This window comes from Condylostylus longicornis, unplaced genomic scaffold, assembly GCF_029603195.1.
Source record: "Condylostylus longicornis isolate FDR11 unplaced genomic scaffold, ASM2960319v2 ptg000030l, whole genome shotgun sequence".
Classification (NCBI taxonomy): Eukaryota; Metazoa; Arthropoda; class Insecta; order Diptera; family Dolichopodidae; genus Condylostylus; species Condylostylus longicornis.
Window position 1 is genome coordinate 1,404,161 of NW_026577999.1, and position 18,285 is coordinate 1,422,445.

Here is an 18,285-nt window from a genome sequence, read left to right on the forward strand (position 1 = left end):
GATTGGTACATATAATAAGGAAGGTTATGTGATTACACTGGACTTTACAGGTCGACGTTGTCGACGGAAATATATTTCTTCCTACTAGAGAAGTGTAACTGAATTATTTTTAGAAAGATGTCTGTCGGTGTGTTGGTCAGTTTGTCTGTGAACAGCAGTTCTCAAGTTCGACTGAAACTAAGGTCGAACCAAACTATCACTAAGGTCGATTTTATATATCGGATCACATGTGTCTTAGGAATCACTAGACGGAATTTCTGAAAATTTAATATTGAAGTTCTGGTATGTTAACGAAATTATTAATATTCAATTAAATTAATATTAATTGCAATTTATTTATTTTTTTGTAAATCGAATCAATTATACAAACCCATAGCTTATTATTTAATTTATAATTGACAATTTATATTTGAGAACAAATTGAATTTTCAAAAAAATATTTAAAAATTAAAGTAATGTTCAATATTAAACAACCATTAAAAATAATTAAAAGATCATTTTTTAATTTGTAAAATACATATCAAAAAAAAAAAACAACAAAATTTTATTCTCAAATGACCATCATTAAAAATGCTATTGAATATTTTGTTAACATAATATAAAAAAATATAAAAAAATTATAAATTTAATTTTATTTTTATTAAAAAAAAAAACAAATATTCAATTTACAAGCCATTAACAATCATAAATTGTACAAATAGTATAAAAATTACTCTAATTAATATTGCACTTTTTAATGTAATTGAAATTTCAAATTAAATGGTACATTAATGTCCTTAAAATCTTCATTTTTTTTTTTTTAAAATGCTCAAAATTAAAGAAAAAGAAAATGTAATAAAAATTGTAAATGTTTTCAATAAAAATTATTATGCAGTTATCTTTAATATTCGCTCATTTATAATGGTGAAAAAAAATATAGAAATAGAAAAATGCTATGCTATAAAATGAAATTAAATTGATAGTTAATAATTGTAAGAAAAAATGCAATAAAATGGTTGAAGATGACAATCTCATATGGTTGAAGATGAAAAAATCTCATTTACTCTAAATTTAAATTGTTTACTTTTTCTGATAATTGTTTCCTTTGTAAGGAATGCCATTACGGGTATTCTTTTTTACACATTTCATAAGCGTCGTCATTAAAAAACGAAAACGAATAATAGAACAAAATCGTGACTAGTGTCATTTAATTATTTTTAAATGATCACGGAAAATTACACACAAAATTCGAAAATGTCAGAAAAACCTTCGTGAGCGAAAAGAGAGAACATAGAAGTTTTTGATATTGGGACAGTCTTTGAGCATTCCCGCGTTTACACTTTCAGGAATGAGCGTTAACGTGTTAGTATTTTAATTTTTTTAAAATTTAATTTAAAATATTGCAATAATTGCATTCGTTCAATTTTTCAATCCAAGTTTGAATTTAATAATGCATATGTATAACACTTCTAAAATCTTAAAAATCTGTTCTATTTAAAAATTCATTTAATCACGATTCCTTATCTAAATTTCGTTTAAAAAGTCCCAGCAAATATGATCATCATAAAAAAACAGTAATTTGCGTTTAATGGGCAAAAAAAAATAAATACGATTTTTTTATTACAATTTTTACAACTGTAATTATCCATACAGGTTATTTTTATACAACATAATTATTATAATAAACAGTTATTGTTATATTATAACAGTTTTTCACTCAAGGTCTAGAAAAGCTGTTTTTTTTTTCAATTTTTAAACGTAAATATATTAAATTTTAAATAATAAAAATTTTTATTCAAATTACAAACTAAAAATTATTTTTTAACAACAGATTTGACTTGAAAATTACATATCTTACTTACTACCTAGATTTACATGGTGACACACAGACAAATCACATGTATGCAATTTGTTAGCAGCTTGTCAGGAATCCAATTGGTTTATTTATGAATTATTATGAATTAGGAATGAGTTTTACTCATTCTCCTCACAAAGTCTACAAGTGATCCCACTTTCAAGGCCCAAATTCCTCCCAAGGACTCCTAAACCTGCAAAAGTGGCCAAATGTCACCTAACTAGATAATTCACATTCTCATAAAGTTTTGTAAAACAAAATTGATTGTGCTTTTTGACTCCATAACTTTTTGATTAGCAAATTGCTTTCACAAAACTTCTTTGAAGCCGGATTTTCGTGACTGTAAAAATCGTATTCGTAATGGTAAAGTCGCTGGATTATACTGTAGAAACTCCTTTATTTTGTGATTGCAATAAAAAAATTATTGCTAAAAAAATTCGAAAAAAAAGCAATAAGTCACTAACGTATTCGAAAATGAAAAGCATGTACACAAATATAACATTATTAATCTTCCCGGAATAAAAAAAATAACTAAGTTCTCTGTACCGATAATAAATGAAATTTTTATTAATATTTTAAATATTAAATAAAAAAATATTTCGGGCGAAATAAAATGGAATTTTTTTTTTTTCGAATTTGCTTCAGGTATTGGTCATTGTTATACCTTTTCACTTTTGTTTCTCAATTTGTATAAAAAAAATTTATTTTTTATTTTAAATTTAATTACTATTTTTCTTATTGGGTTTTTTAATTCACAAAAAAAATTTCAATTACTTTATATTTTCACAAACGAAAAATTTTACGTTTTACGTTAAAAAAACCGTTATCCATACATATTTTAATTAAAGGAAATTAAATATTTTTGTATGTACAAAAAATATATTTAATAAAAATGGTTTTTTTTGTGAAAACATTAATTTATTTCAAAACATTCATTCAATATCAGCTTAAAATTTTAATAACCATTCGAATAGACATTCCAAATAGAATAAGATTGTGACTTTCAAAAAAAATAGTATGAAATAATGCCATTCTATCAAATGAACGAGTTCCTCACTTTGTCATTTAATTTTTTGTTTCAATATAGTTTTGCATTAATTTCTCACACATAGGTACATACATAACAAGTAGGTATTAGAAATTTAATCTGTAACATATGTGTTTTTTTTGTTTTCGAATATTTTTACCTTGAAATAATTTTTCAAAATATTGTATAAAAAAACGCTTAATTGATTCAAAAAGTATTTTTAGATTTTCTATACATTTCAAATATAAATTGTTGATTGAGTATGAAGAAATTTTTTTAATAACTATAAAAGAATTTGTTATAGGAAAACCTACTTAACTGTTATATTTCTTACAGATACCTTGTAATTTTATCCCTGTACAAAAATATTAGATTATAAAAATAATCCTTATTTTCATTTATTTTAATGAAGTTCTAATTATTTTAGAAAAATAATCAATTTTGTTATTTTACACATCAACACCACAACTAAATCGAATATAATAAATTCCCAAGGCAATTGTTCTAAATTTACTAAAAAGTCAAGAACTTATTCTGGTTCCATCTACATTTTAAAGATTTTAGAGACTTTTACTGTGTAACTCTGTAAAATAATTGGGAAATTCAATTACCTAAACAGACATTAAATATGTAACCGATAAAAAAAATTAATTTTTACCGCTCTTCTCTGAGCGGCTTGTGCCATTCATGATAATTGGTTTTTGAATATTCTTCTGAAATAAAAAAAATTGCGAAATTTTATGATATATCACATGATCGTATTTACTGATTTTATTTAAACCCTGACCGGCTGTCTTTCGGCCATTCAAGTCTCGATTTACCGATTTTGAAAAAGTTGCTGGAATAAGAACTCGAGATTTATAAATAAATTTCATCAATATTTTTTCTTTTTCTTGCAATAGAATATATTTCAAACTTTTTCGGAGTTTTTTTTCGAGATCTGGGATCTAGACTCATGAAGGTCTTCAAGATTTTTTCGACAATATGGCACCGTTTTTGTAAACTCTTACAGAAATTTTTCGAAGCTCACGGTTTTGATTGGATTGATTTCAAAAAGTCTGACCGTCATGTTGTGGTCTATATTTCGTCAAAAATTCCACTTCTGAAGGACAAGACTCCTAAAAGTAATTGTTATAAATTTATTGTTTAAAAATTTATTAAAATATTCCAAAATTAAAACTGACATAATGTCAGTATGAGTTTCACTTAAAAACTTATACAATTTTACTTTTTGAAAATCAGAATTTTAAGTAATTAATGCATATTTATAAATGAGTCAAATTTTACACACGAATTATTATATTATCCAATTAGTTCCAACACAGTGCCTAGTAATATTTGTAATATACTTACCATAATCAAATTAAATGCAATTATTGTGAAGGTCATTGAATTTAACTTCTAAATTATAATTTATCATGTATGTATGTATTTTGATTTATATACAAAATTTTTTAAACAAATTATTAACACAATTTAAAAAGTGAAACCATGCTAATGCATATCAATTTTAACCTTTAATTGAACAGATGGATTTTTCGAACTCTGACACAAGTATAAAACGAGAATTATTAACACGACGAGAAACGAGGATTATTCGTACGACGTTTTAAGTGATCTGAAGTTAAATGTTCCTCCAAATTTAATAAATAATGAGCATGTTGCATATCAGTAAGTTGTGCAGAAGATTTTGTATTTCATCGACACGAAATAAACGAATTAACTGCACTTATGTTTAAAATACAGCAGTTTAAGTAAATTTTACACTTTACGAATGAGCAATTAAATAAAAAAGATGCGATTAAGAAAAAATCAGCCTTAGTGTAATTTAGGCGGGACCTATTCTTTATCCAAAAAAGTTGGGTATAAATTTTACGTAAACTGTTCAATTAAAGGTTAAAACAAATAATGGAATGGCGATGAAAATAAATTCCACTGGTGCTCTCCATTAGCACCCACAATAAAAACAAATAATTTTAAACACTTCTACATTTTTTTTTGAAGCAATTGTAACACAAATTTTCTATAATTATACAAACGGAAACCCTATTTAGAAAACTTGAACTTGACATTTTTTCCCCCCCCCAATAATTTTAAAATTTTTATATTTAATTTCAATTATCATGTTCTAAATACACATATAACTTGTTATGATAATATCTAAATAAATAAATTTAAAATATATAATTAAAATTTATTTTAATTAAGTTGTAAATTAAAAATAAAATTTGTTTTATTGAAAAGAAAGGAAAAGAAGAGTAAAGTTTCGATGAAGAGAAGAAAATTTGCTATACGAAATGCAATGTTCTTCACATACAGAAGCACAAATTTCTAATTTTATTTAAGTATGTACACATATGTAAATATATATGTATACAATTATGTATTATGGAAAACATATTGATTCACTTGATTAACTACAAAATTTTAAAATATTTTTTCAACAAATTCATATGAAAAACAAATAGAGCATGATAAACAAAATTAAAAAAAAATTAAAATTTAAAAAAAATTTTTTTTTTTACAAATCAATAGTTTTTCAATTAAAATTTACAATTTGATTTAATGACATTTACATTTTATTACAATAACAATAATTATATAAGAGGAAAATTTTTTGGAATATAAACTTATAAATTTAAAAAACGATTATATTTAATAGTTTGTTTGGAACATGTGTACGAAAATTATCACATTTAAATCATTATAACTTGGCAAGTTGACTAAAATTAAATTTAAATAAAATACGCATACATGAATCAAAAACAACTTTCCTCAACCAATGAACTTTGAAAAATTGACTAAAAATTTAATAAAAATTTTGAGAAATTTATTTGGAATCAATTTGTTTCTATTAAGAGTTCGAATAATTTAACTAGATTTCAATTTATTCAAAAATAGTCTTTAGTCCTTAGTCAGCGAGGACACCAATCAGTAAGCAAAAAATTAAGCCCATCGGCAACCATTGAAAATGACGACCCCACTCCAAAAAATTGGTAAAAAAATTACCCTGCCGAATCACGGAAGAAATAAATTTCAGCAACCTTGTCGAGGAGATATAAGGAATAGATATCTTCCTCCTCCAAATCAACTTTTGCAGAGAACGTTATCTATTTAAGAGGACCTTATGTCGAACCTCCTAGACACCTTGCCAAAGAGGCGTTGTACCATCAGGACACCCACCAGTTAAAAACTTTAAACTATTTTAAATTTTCTTTCAAATTACAAAATTTACAAAAAAAAAAATGTTTAATCATTCAAACAAAAATCATTTAAATTATGGAAAACTTTTAGACAATTTCAAATTTACCCTATTTTTTTCAAATATTTAAAATAGCAATTAAAACATTTAGAAAGAAAAATAAAATTTCAACCAATAATTTTCAATTTAATCGATTGAATTTAATTATTAGATGAAAATTGTTTTACACATACAACCTACTAGCATGTATGTATTTTGATAAATTCATTAATGTTTTTGTATATATACACACTACATACAATGTACATACTTATTTTAATTAAAAATGACCACAAATTTTCAAATTTTCCAAATAATTATGACAATGCCATTGAAAATTTAATATAGAAAATATGTTGCTCAATATTAAGTAATTATACAACATTTATGTTATATTGTTATACTATATGTATAACAATATTGAATGTTGTATACGCTACATTATGCATTTCAATATTAAATTTTAAATGTTTTGCATATAGTAGCACTAATTTAGTTAAAAGGTTTCTAAAAATTTTCATCTCTTTCTTTCATATGGAAAAGAAATTTTTTCAATTTTCCAAATTAAAAATAATTAACAATAGGTAACAATCAAGCAAATAAGTGCAAACATTAATACTTAATATGCATGTGTATATAACTTAACTATACTCTCATAGTTTCACATTCATTCATATATATATGTACATATGCAAGTATATAGGAAAATTAAATACCTGGAAAGTGTCAAATTACATAAAACTTATAATTTATCACATTATAAAATTTCAAAATACAATAAAATTATTATACTGCAAAAATGAAATTACAATAATTATATTTTCATGTATATTTATGCAAATGTACATAATGTTTGTATGTATAAATTTTATATATATATGGGCGTATAATTGTACAATGTTATAGGTTAATCAAAAGAGTTAATTAAAAATTAAAGTGAAAAATATGCCAACATTTAAATACAAAATAGATGCATACATATACAATATATGAACTACCAAATACTAGAAGATGTTCCAGTTATATTAATGAATTAAACTCAATTTTTGTATACAATGTTGGTTATACTCAAAAAAGAAATTCCAACTTTGACCCTCATAGCTCAAGAAGGAGAGAGCAAAAAGCTAAATATCACTTGGTGTTTTTTAATACTAGTTGAAGGAGGCTTTCTCTGCTTCGAGAGTGGCATCGAATCTCGTACACCCTGCTACATACATTACCTGGCTCACGCCGCACTTACTCAAAAACAAAAATTTGGAACACACTTTTATATTAATACTAAAAATATACAAAATTTCTTATACCTTATATATGCCTCTACGTACATAAGTATCATACCTATATACATACCAATATAGACATATAATCATATACTTATGACTATAAAATTTTGTGGAAAAATTATGAAAATATTACCACTTATTTATAAGTACAGCCTCGAAAAACTGGAAAAAACATGCTCTATATATGAATTTTAAATATTGTTCTACATAATATAGAATTTTTGAAAAAAAAAAAAACTTATCTAATAGAAAATTATGTTATAGAATAGAAATTTTAATATTTTGATTAATATGGCCGCAAACATTCTTGTTAACTACTCATATACACAAGTATGCATGTATACATATACATACATACATATGTACATACACTTGTATGGTTTAAACTTATAAAATTTTCATAATTTTAATTTTCTAAATATGTAGTTATTTGGAACAGCTGTGGGGATTTGTTAAATTATTATAGATTATGTAATTTATGAGAATTTAATATTTTTCATACAAAAGCAAATTATCCATAATAATTTAAATTAGTATAATAGAAAAAAGTTAGGCCTTAATTAAGAATTTTTTTTAACTAAAATATCAAGGTTATAAGGAACGCTTTCTATTTTATAACCCTATAGTTTCTTGTTACTTTACGATATATAGAGAAAATAGCTTCAATTTCCGAAAACTCTGACTTGAACTAATGCACCTCGTTGTCTCTACGTTATATTGCACTACACATTGCACATAAGAAAAACTTCCACTATAAATCACTTTTAGCGTGTTTGCAAAACTATTACAATTATACAATATTAATTTTGCAATATTTTCCATTTAATAATTTTTTGTTCACTTTAGATTTAAACTACATACATACATATATATTTAAATCGAACTATAGAGCTAAACGAATATCAAATTTAAGCAATATAAATTCATTGCAGCATGGGTTAAATGCGGCTCATTATTAGGATTTTTTTATTCAAAAAAATTCTTTTTATTCCACTTGGCAACAGGCTATCATTACATGCGCCCAAACTTTATCGTACTTGTGCGAAACAATAAAATTTTTAAATATTTTTCTTCATTTTATCCTTTATTTAATTTTACCCTTATAATGAGAGAAAAATAAATTTTCCTACATTGTAACTGTACATTTTAAATTGTGTGTAATTTAAAAAAAAAAAAAACCAAAAATTCTCCTTTTCTGTTATTCTCTTTTTGTTATTTTTTTCTCTCTATTCTACCACATTCTAATCGATTATTTTTGTAATTGATATCGAATAATCAACAACAGTAAATTTTTACTGATTTGACCTAATTCCAATATGAAAATGTAAAAATTAATTTTTTTTTATTATTATTATTACTGTTCATCTGTAAATTTACAAATTGTATACATATATGTATGTATGTTATGTGTATATGTATGTACTACATAATTACGATAAATTTTATAATTATAAATAAATTTGACTACTGATTATTTTAACTATATCATTGGAGCATTTTAATTATGAGTATCGAATTCAAATAACAAAGCAAATCGAATTACTAACCTAAATTTTATTTAATTTTCCCCTACTTTTTTTCTTCTTCTTTTTTTTTTATAAATGTAATCTGATTAAAAACTTTTTGCAAATTACTCTATATACACTTCCATAAGAACACTTTGAATGTAAATTACTTGATAATTTCATAAGTATATATATATGTATATATATGTGAGTATATAACTGTCATAATATTATGTACATAGGTACTGAGATGATTTGATGATCGATACAAGCAAACAAAGGATATTTTGTTCTTTATAATATAGAAAGTGAAAATACATAAATTAAAAAGGAGTAGGAACGTTTCACTCGATTTACACCGACTAATTTATACCCGCGCTTTAACAATCTGAGCATAAAAACTTGTTTTTCAAATATTTAATTCTAGATTTTTAGATTGTATGGCAGCTATCCGAACCTGTCAAGTAATTCCATAAAAACTTCAAAGATATATCTGAACTATATTTTGAGACACGGCGGCCAAATTTCAGGCGGCCGGTTTTATTTTTTTTTTTTTTGAATATTTAGAATTTACTTTTAGAATTGTATAGCAGCTACCTGAACCTGTGCAGTCATTCCATTAAAACTTTCAGAATATGTCTAAAATGTTATTTAACACACTATAACAAAATTTCATAGTAAAATCAGAGTTCAGAGTATAAACAAAATACAGAAAATACACAGTCGGAAATTATTATACTTACTAAGAATTATAAATTAATTTAAAATGAAATTAAGAATTAAATTAATTAAAATGAAATTAAAAATTAAATTAAACTTAGGTAATACTCGCATAAGTATACGACAACATCTAATTTGTCGTATATGTATTATTTTCATATACTACAAAATTTAATCAGAGTGTTTATCCTCATCAAATTACCTGTCGGATTTTTTAAAAGTAAAATTGCGACAATTAATTTTTTGTTGGGTTTTTGAGCAGCGATAAGGTAATTTTTACTTTATAATTTATACTTTATAATCTTTACTTTATAATTTCCGTAGCAACTTTCTAAATTTCGACAGTTGTCAGATTTTGTCGTAGATATAATCTTAGATTTTCTCCTTGATGAAAACGGTACGTCATTGAATAGATTCAAATTATTAACTGTCTTATTCAATGTTTGTTGATATAAATGTATGTAGCTCAATTCTGAATTTTTTTAGAAAAATCGACTCCATAGCACATACTACGACATAATACAATAACTGAATTTAGATGAAAGAATTTGAAAATTCCTTAATTTTTAGAGAAATTATTAAAATACAGAAATTTTATTTAAAGTTTAGTTAAATATATTTTGTCATTACTTACCGATGATTAATTGACCTCAAAGTTTTTGTATGGTTCCAAAAAACGAGCGTCATAAATTGAAATTTGATGCGATAACCTGAAAAAGAAATTCGACTTTATTATTATTATATAAAAGGCTATAAAAAAACAAGTTTTTGAGAAACAGAAGAGGAAAGATTTCTGGGAGGAGGTCTAATAAAATCGTTATGATGATTTCTAACTGAGTCTGGTTCAAACTAATGGAGTTGAGATTGGAACACTCTAGCGTCGTTAAAATTTAATTCTTATCGAAAAAGCATTTGTAGGCAAAATAGCAACATGCACGTACATTTATATCGCCGGTCTTCTTTTAAAAATTCCATTAACATTTTGGCTATCAAACAGCTTAGAATTTATAGTACATGAAAACTTAAATTCGAAAATGGTGTTATTTTTTTCTTTGTTAATTAAGATGTTAAAATTATTTTCTTTTAAAATTAATTAAAAGCATAAAAAAAATTTCAATATTTTAAAAAAAAAATTTTACCCATCTTTTTTTCTCCTTTTTAGATCCAAACCAATATTGACTATTAGCAAATCGGTAACAAAAGTTGATGGTCAATTTGTATTTGAAACAGAAAAAGCAAATGTTCATAATAAATTATTAAAGCAAATTCAATCGGGTGTTAAATTAAAGCCAACAAAATGTAATGATAGAAGTAAACCGATATTAGAAGGACTACGTAAATTCAGACGTCAAATGACTATAGAGGAACAAATACAAAAATCTGAATCAAAAGCAGTTCTAAATCAGGTAAACAAAATTTTAAATTTATATTATTGTATATATGTATATATATATATGTGTACTATATATAAGCAATATAGAAAATATTGAAAATAAAATTACTAAATTTTCATGTGGCATGTAAAAGGTTCTTTGTGCCCTCTATTGAAATTAAACACAAAATTTAAAGTAAATAAAAATTAGTACATGACAAATTTTCAAAATTTGTTTTTTGTGTTTCCTTAAAGTTTACAAAGGATATTTTAATTCAACATAAAATTTAATATGTGTACAAAAAAAATTAGAAATTCTTATAACCTTTTTTTTTATTTAATTAGAGATTTAAATAAAATTGAATTAAAGTAGCTAGCTATACGCTAAAATCTAAGTTCCAAAGAATTTGAGTACCAAATATGCACCAAATGAAATTTATAAGTTGAAAAATTTCTTCTGGCAAGTGCAAGTATGTATTTGAAAAATCCTAACATTTGTCTTAGAAAATGGTTGTTTAAGACCGTAAAATGGAATTTTTAGCAATAATTTAATTGACCAATTAATTTAATGGACCAATTTGTGTTCAAGAGTCTAAATATTATATTTGGAATTCCTAAGAAAATTTTTAAAAAAATTTCTCTTCTTCCCTGGGTTTGTACCCAAGTATGTATTGTTTGCAACTCAACAAAAATATTTAAACTTTTATTTAATCATTTATTACACTTTGACTTGCCTCAATTGTCTGCATCATTGAAATGTTTTAGATATTTATTTTTTATTTTCAGTCAGACTTTTTCAGAAATTTATAACACTCAATAATTTATTTCAAATTCACACGCATTAAATTAAGTAATCAGTCTTAATAATTCCCTTTTATAGCTAAGTATGTACACAAAAACAATGTAGAATTAAGTTGGCACCTCACTATACTAAATGTACTACGTACTCTATTAAATACTAAGTACCTTTTACATACATACGTATACATATTAAGTATTTGCTTTGAAATAAATTGTCGCACAAATAATATTGAAAAATAATTTCAAATATAAAAACTTTTTATTCAAACATCAATACCATGCAAAAGAAAAAAAAAATTTAAGAAAAAACCATTATAATAATTTCTTTCTTGTTATACGCAATATTAAAGAAGTCTCAAGACAAAATAAAATATTTTAAAATTTAGGTCATGACATTCAAAGAAACAAGGATCTGATACCACATACGAGTATGTACGTTCATATTCGTATGTATGTACAGATAATGTCTTTAAACTCGGAAAACTTAAACTGTTCTTTTGGGAAACAAAATGCTTTAGAAACTTCAAGAAAAAAAATGTTTAAATGCTAAGATGCTATGTGATTGTGACGCATACATTTCTGTTTAAAATTTTCTACCTGGATATTTTTATTTTATATATATTTGATAATTTTTACAAAATATCTTCGTTGTAATCATATTTTATAAAATGTATGAGAAAAAAAAATAAAAATTTCAATTCGATTTTATAATTCACAGTTGATTTTTTGATATCCGTACATAAGTAAAATATAAAATTAGAGTATTCTTATCGCTTCTCGGCCTTATGGCTAAGATCAAAGTGTAGTATCTGTTCTTATCAGCTTAACATCTGATAGACTTCAAAGAAGTCACAAATGTTAACCTGATTTTTGGAAATAGATGGAGTGCTAGGGGCTTGCTCCACCTCTATCACGGGTTGGAGTATTGCAGTACAGCTAGGAATTCGGCCCAATAAATATTTCAAAAATAGTTAATTATTTAAAATTTTTAAAAAATGTTAAAAACGAAAGAATTAAAAATTCGGACTAATACGTTTTATGCAAATTCGGTAATTATATTTTTGCCGAAAGAAATTTTACCTAGATTAATTTCGATTTTTATGTTCAAACTGTTTACGTAAAATGAATTTTCCCCGTAACCAAGAAATTTTTTAATTCTGTAGTCAAAAATTCTAATATTTTTCTTTAAATTTTATCTTAATCCTTTCTCTTCAATTTTTCTTGTTTTTCGTTAATATTTCATTCTTCTTTTTCCCCCTTTTTTTGTTTTTATTCGATTAAATATTTTTACTCATTTATTTTAATTTTAAACCATCCCTTTTTTTTATTATTGCATTTTTTTACTTTTTATTTATTTTTTTTAATTCTTATTTGTTTATTTATTTAAGGCTGCTGTTCCAAATGAAGTTCTAGAGGATAGTCCTGATGAAATGGATGATATCGATAAATTAAGAGATGATTTACAAAGCACAAAACAGATGCTAGCTTTAGAATTACGAAATAAAGAAGCTCAAGAACGTGAAAATAAACGTTTATTAGCAAAAATTGCAAATTTAGAAGCTGAATTAGCAAATAAAGGCGGTGGTAGCGGTGATAGTGGTGGTGGCGGTGGTGGTGGTAGTGTTGATGATAAGTTAGTTAAACAATATAAAAAGGATGCTGAAGATGCTAGAAAAGAAACAAAAACAATAGAGAAAAAATATAATGATACTGCTGAAAAGTTAGATGTAGCTAAAGGTCAAGTAGAAGAACAAAGAAGGAAAATAATTGAATTAGAGAAGAAACTAATGCAAGCAGTACAGGTAAAAAGGAATAAATTAAAAATAAGGAATAAAAAAATCTTTATTCTTGTTCGTTTTTGTTTTTAATGGGAAAACAAAAGCAACAGGAAAATATTAAAATTAATCAATTCTTTTTTTCGGGGTCCGTTTTATTTAAATAAAAAACAAGGATTATCTATACATATACAATTTTTTTTTTGTAAGGATTACAATCAGTTCTTATGTATAGATATTTGACAATTCAAATAACAAAAGAAATTCGAGAAGAAAAAATAGAAATAAATTGCATAATTTTCTTTAATAGGCAACCCAAAAAAAAATACCAGAGTAAATACAAAAATATTGGTTTTCCTTTTTTTATTTGACAAGTAGAAATTCAAGGTTACGTTGAAAAAATTTAAAAACAAAAAACTACTTAGAAATAAATTCTCTGCTTTTTAAATGTGAAACGACTCAAAAAATATTTAAGGATTGTTGAAAAATTAAAAATAACAAAAATAAGGGAAAACAAAAATTTCAAAAATTTTTTACTAAAGTTTTTGAGAAGTAAGACAAAAAATTTATTCAAAAAATTTCATGGTCATTTTATCAAGGCAAAAACAAAACCAAAAGGAAAATGAAATTCCTAAATGAATAAAAAAAATAAAAATCAATACTACTCCGAACCGAAACACTTTTACTTATACTCAATGAATTTTAATTACTAAATTAAACTGGACTACACTGGCCAGCTCTAATAATTCAGAAATCATGCCGAATATGTTTACAATTACAATAGTTAAAAATTATAACGAAGTTAACGAAATATTTACGAATGTTTATTTTTAATGAAAACTTTAAAAATCTTAAACTTAGGACGTATTCACTATAGAATTACTAGAATGCTAATTTAAATACAGATTTTATAATTGGTTTTAAAACAAGATTTTTCTAAAGCATTACACGACTTTTTGCTTTGAATTCTTTCAATTACCTAAAAATGTTCTTCGATGTTTCATCAAATGAACGTTATTAAATCATCCACAGTCATATAAACGCAGGATTATAAGAAATAGTGGCGAATATTTTAATTACAGAACTATAAAAAGTTCAGACTATTAAAAGAACTAAAAAAATTCAATAATCGGTTGCAGGAATATAAATTCATATTTATCTATGCATTTGCATGAATAAAAAATTCTGCAGGAATAAAAAAATATTTTTATTTGCTTCGAGTTGAAGAACAAATTCATGTATAAGAAAAAGATTTACAGCTGCTTGGTAGCAGAAAATTTTGACCTCTATTTATTACTTCATAATTATTTTCAACAATTCAAACCCTATAGTGCTTATATATGCAAAATCATTTGTCCAATTTTTCAGGGACTAGTAATTCATTAGAAATGCAAAAAAATTTTCTCAGCGACTAAAACTAAAATTTCATTTATTATCTATTTTGTATTAAGGGTAGTAATTTACTTTGCTTACTTCATATAAATTAGTAACATTAAATTTTACTTCTATTTTGTTAATTAAAAATTAAAAAATAAAATTCGACCCACGTATAGGGAGGAATTTTTTTTAAAGGGAAAAAATATTCTTCCGAAACGAAAATTTTAACAATAAATTTTTATATCTGAAAAGTATGAGACATTTTTCAATAATAAAAAAAAACTTCTGTAAATTTTTTATTTGAACTTTAACCTTTTTATTGTAAAATTTCCTAAAATACTCGTAATAATATTGGAAATTCTATTTTTAATTAATATGAAAGAGGGTATTCATGGACGATAATTAAAATCAAAAATACGAATATTAAATTTCAATTCAATTGAATTATTTAGAATTCTAAATCACAAGTTCACATATAATTTCTAAGAATTTCGAATTTTCATTCTCATAAATTTCAATTTTAATTTTCTATAGAATTTAATAAAATAATTTTCATATTAAATGCGCCCGTGCATTTCAATAACTTCTTAAAAAAATTAAAGTTTACTGAATGTGTTCCTATTTTTAAAGGAAATCAATCATATGTGATTCATTAATTTGAAGATACTTTAAAAGTTTGTACACATATACTAATATAAATTGGAAGTTAATCAAAATAAAATTTTTACTTCCGTAAAACAAAATTCTCGGAAAATAAAAGTTTCATGCTTCTTGCGGAAATTCATAACGCCAACACAAGGAACAACTTACAAAACTTAATTTTTTTAATAAAAAAAAAAAACAAAAACTATAAACAGTTTCAGATTTCCAGGTTTAAAGGAAATAAGTAATGAAAATTTACAAAAACAAAAAGCGAATTAACTTAAAACTTTTATGGTTCCTGTATTTTTTTTTTTGTTTTGAAAAGAGAAAATTATTTTTGAATAAGTTTTCAATTGCAATTTTCAAAATTCTTTTTAAAAGTTCATTTTTTTTAAATAAAAATGCAAAAAAAAAAAAAAAACATGAAAACTTTTCCTGATTTTTTGATTTACAATATCCGACGTAACCAACTTCCGTTCAAAGTTTTTATTTTTTTTTCCAGGAAACTTTAAAACAATATTGAAGGTTAATAAAATGAAAAATTTAAAAAGCAGAAAGAAAAAAATATTAAAGTTTTCTTGTTTGTTTAATTTTTTTTTTTTAATTAAATTTTGAATAAAATTTTGCAACAATTAAAAAAATGAACTATAAAAAAATCTTGGACATAGAACTTTTCTAACAAATTGAAGATTCTTAAGACTAACCCTAAATATTCTTGTCGTTTGATTGAAACCATTGCGGCAGCTAGATGCATAATAATGATGATAAGAGTTTCTTTAATGCATTGAAATTGTGCATGAAAATATTACCGTCGTATTTAAATTTTCTATAATAAATCATGCACATATTTATACGATTACATCGCCCCGTGTCATTTACAGAATTAAAAAAATATACGATTCGGATTTACCACACAACATACAAACGTTTAATTAAAAACTTCAATCTAAATTTTTCATTAATTTTATATTTCTACAATAATTGCAACGATCTCTTGCTTAAAATCGTTTTTGGGACCGAATATTTACGATTTTAGGCGAAATAACTCAATGAGAGGTTCATTACCTAATTTTTATATTCGACTAAATTAAATATCAACATTCAATTGAAATTTAAAAAACCTTGAATTACTTGTTCAATAATTAATTTAATATTTAAGTTTTCGTACTTTTTCGTACAAATACGACTTTTAATTTTCGAACATTTTTTCTCACCGTTACCTTATACATTCTCCATAACATTCTCCTTTACATTCTCCATAAATAGTGACAAAATAATATTAAATAAATTGATAATTATCAAAAATTCATTTAGATAAAGAATAATAAAAACACAATTTATTTTAGGTCGAGTTTCTATAATTGAAAAAAAAAAATTATGCAATTTATTTCATTTTCTTCCTACATAAAATTTCACAATTCGATTAAATGTAAATAAATCAGAAATTTTCCATTAATTTTATTATTTTAAATTAATAATTATTTAATTGAAGCTTTTTAACTAAATATAATAGTAGTTATTTCTTTTATCTTCTCTACATATACGAGTATAACAAATATTTTTAATATTCTTTACTATTTTTAATTATTTTCATAAAATTCTTAAATGAAATATAATAATCAATTGTGCTTTTTTATTATGTATACTTATAACTAAATTTTAAATTAAATTTCTTTATTATTTTTCTATATTTTCTTTTTTAAGTACAGGGTGGTCTTGTTCTGGTGTTAAAGCTCTTCGATGGCTGATTCCTTTGAGTTTTTTACAAAAACATTGTAAATATGAGGCGTGAATGGGAGAAGTATAATTCGGACTTCTAGAGGTAGTTTAGGATTTTCTTTTGCCGCCGGGGACCGAGAGCCCTAAGCCCTTCTCATGACGATCCAAAGAATCTTTACTGAGTGATTGAGACTAAAACCTACATTAGCACTATATCTAGGAGCCTGACAAATTGCAGTATAACAACCACCTCAAGCCGCGAAACTACCATCGTGGTCATAAAGCCTTTTGTGAAGCATCTCAATCGTAAACGAACTAACGTCTCACGATAAATACTCTTCTGTTTTGTCCTCCTCCAGGCAAAAACAGCAGACCTCATCGCCTACCTTACCCATCCTTTTCCGATGCACCATCAGAGACAAGGTCCAGTGAGTACAAATGGCCAGTTCGCGGCCCCTTTGTCCTAAGAAAGACATAATTCCTTTTCGAGTGAAAGGGGCCCGAACAATTGCTCGTCATCGTTTTCGTATAATAGTTGTTAAAACACGAAATTTTTGGCCATAAAACTGATTTTTTTAAGGCGTTTAAGATAATTATCTCATAAAAATTCGCTATTTTTTTTTCGATGAGCGACATAATCCGCCAACTTTGACTTTAACAACAGATCCGCCCCGTATAAATATTTTATATTACTTATTATTATTTTCTATTTTAACATTAAATTAATTTTTTATTTTTAATTACATAACTAATATGTAATAATGATAATAATAATAATAAAAAAATGATAATATATAAATGCCAACTCAACTAATAATAAATGAATTAAAAAATAAATAAAAAAAAAAACTACTAAAGGGTCATTACTATAAAAATTCCAATGGTTCAACAAATAAACTTAAATCGCAATATAGTTATTGTGATGATGAAAATTATGAATATTATTCAAATAGTAATTACCAGGTAATTAAATAAGTAATTATATGTGT

General features: G+C 24.5%; 1 protein-coding gene and 1 non-coding gene across 8 annotated transcripts in view; both read left to right on the forward strand.

Moving 5' to 3' along the window:
- Window positions 1–18,285, forward strand: part of LOC129607919 (probable WRKY transcription factor protein 1) — a 139,523-nt gene that overhangs the window by 110,952 nt on the left and 10,286 nt on the right. For 6 of the 7 annotated variants that reach the window (XM_055519173.1, XM_055519176.1, XM_055519177.1 and 3 more), the window contains 3 exons: window positions 10,773–11,016; window positions 13,172–13,585; window positions 18,155–18,259. In XM_055519173.1, coding sequence (XP_055375148.1) covers window positions 10,773–11,016; window positions 13,172–13,585; window positions 18,155–18,259 — 763 coding nt within the window. The remainder of the gene's footprint in view (window positions 1–10,772; window positions 11,017–13,171; window positions 13,586–18,154; window positions 18,260–18,285) is intronic. The other variant, XM_055519179.1, reaches the window with a different exon arrangement.
- LOC129608195 (U2 spliceosomal RNA) lies at window positions 12,553–12,741 on the forward strand. The gene has a single exon (XR_008696877.1). It is a non-coding gene; the product is annotated as a U2 spliceosomal RNA (small nuclear RNA).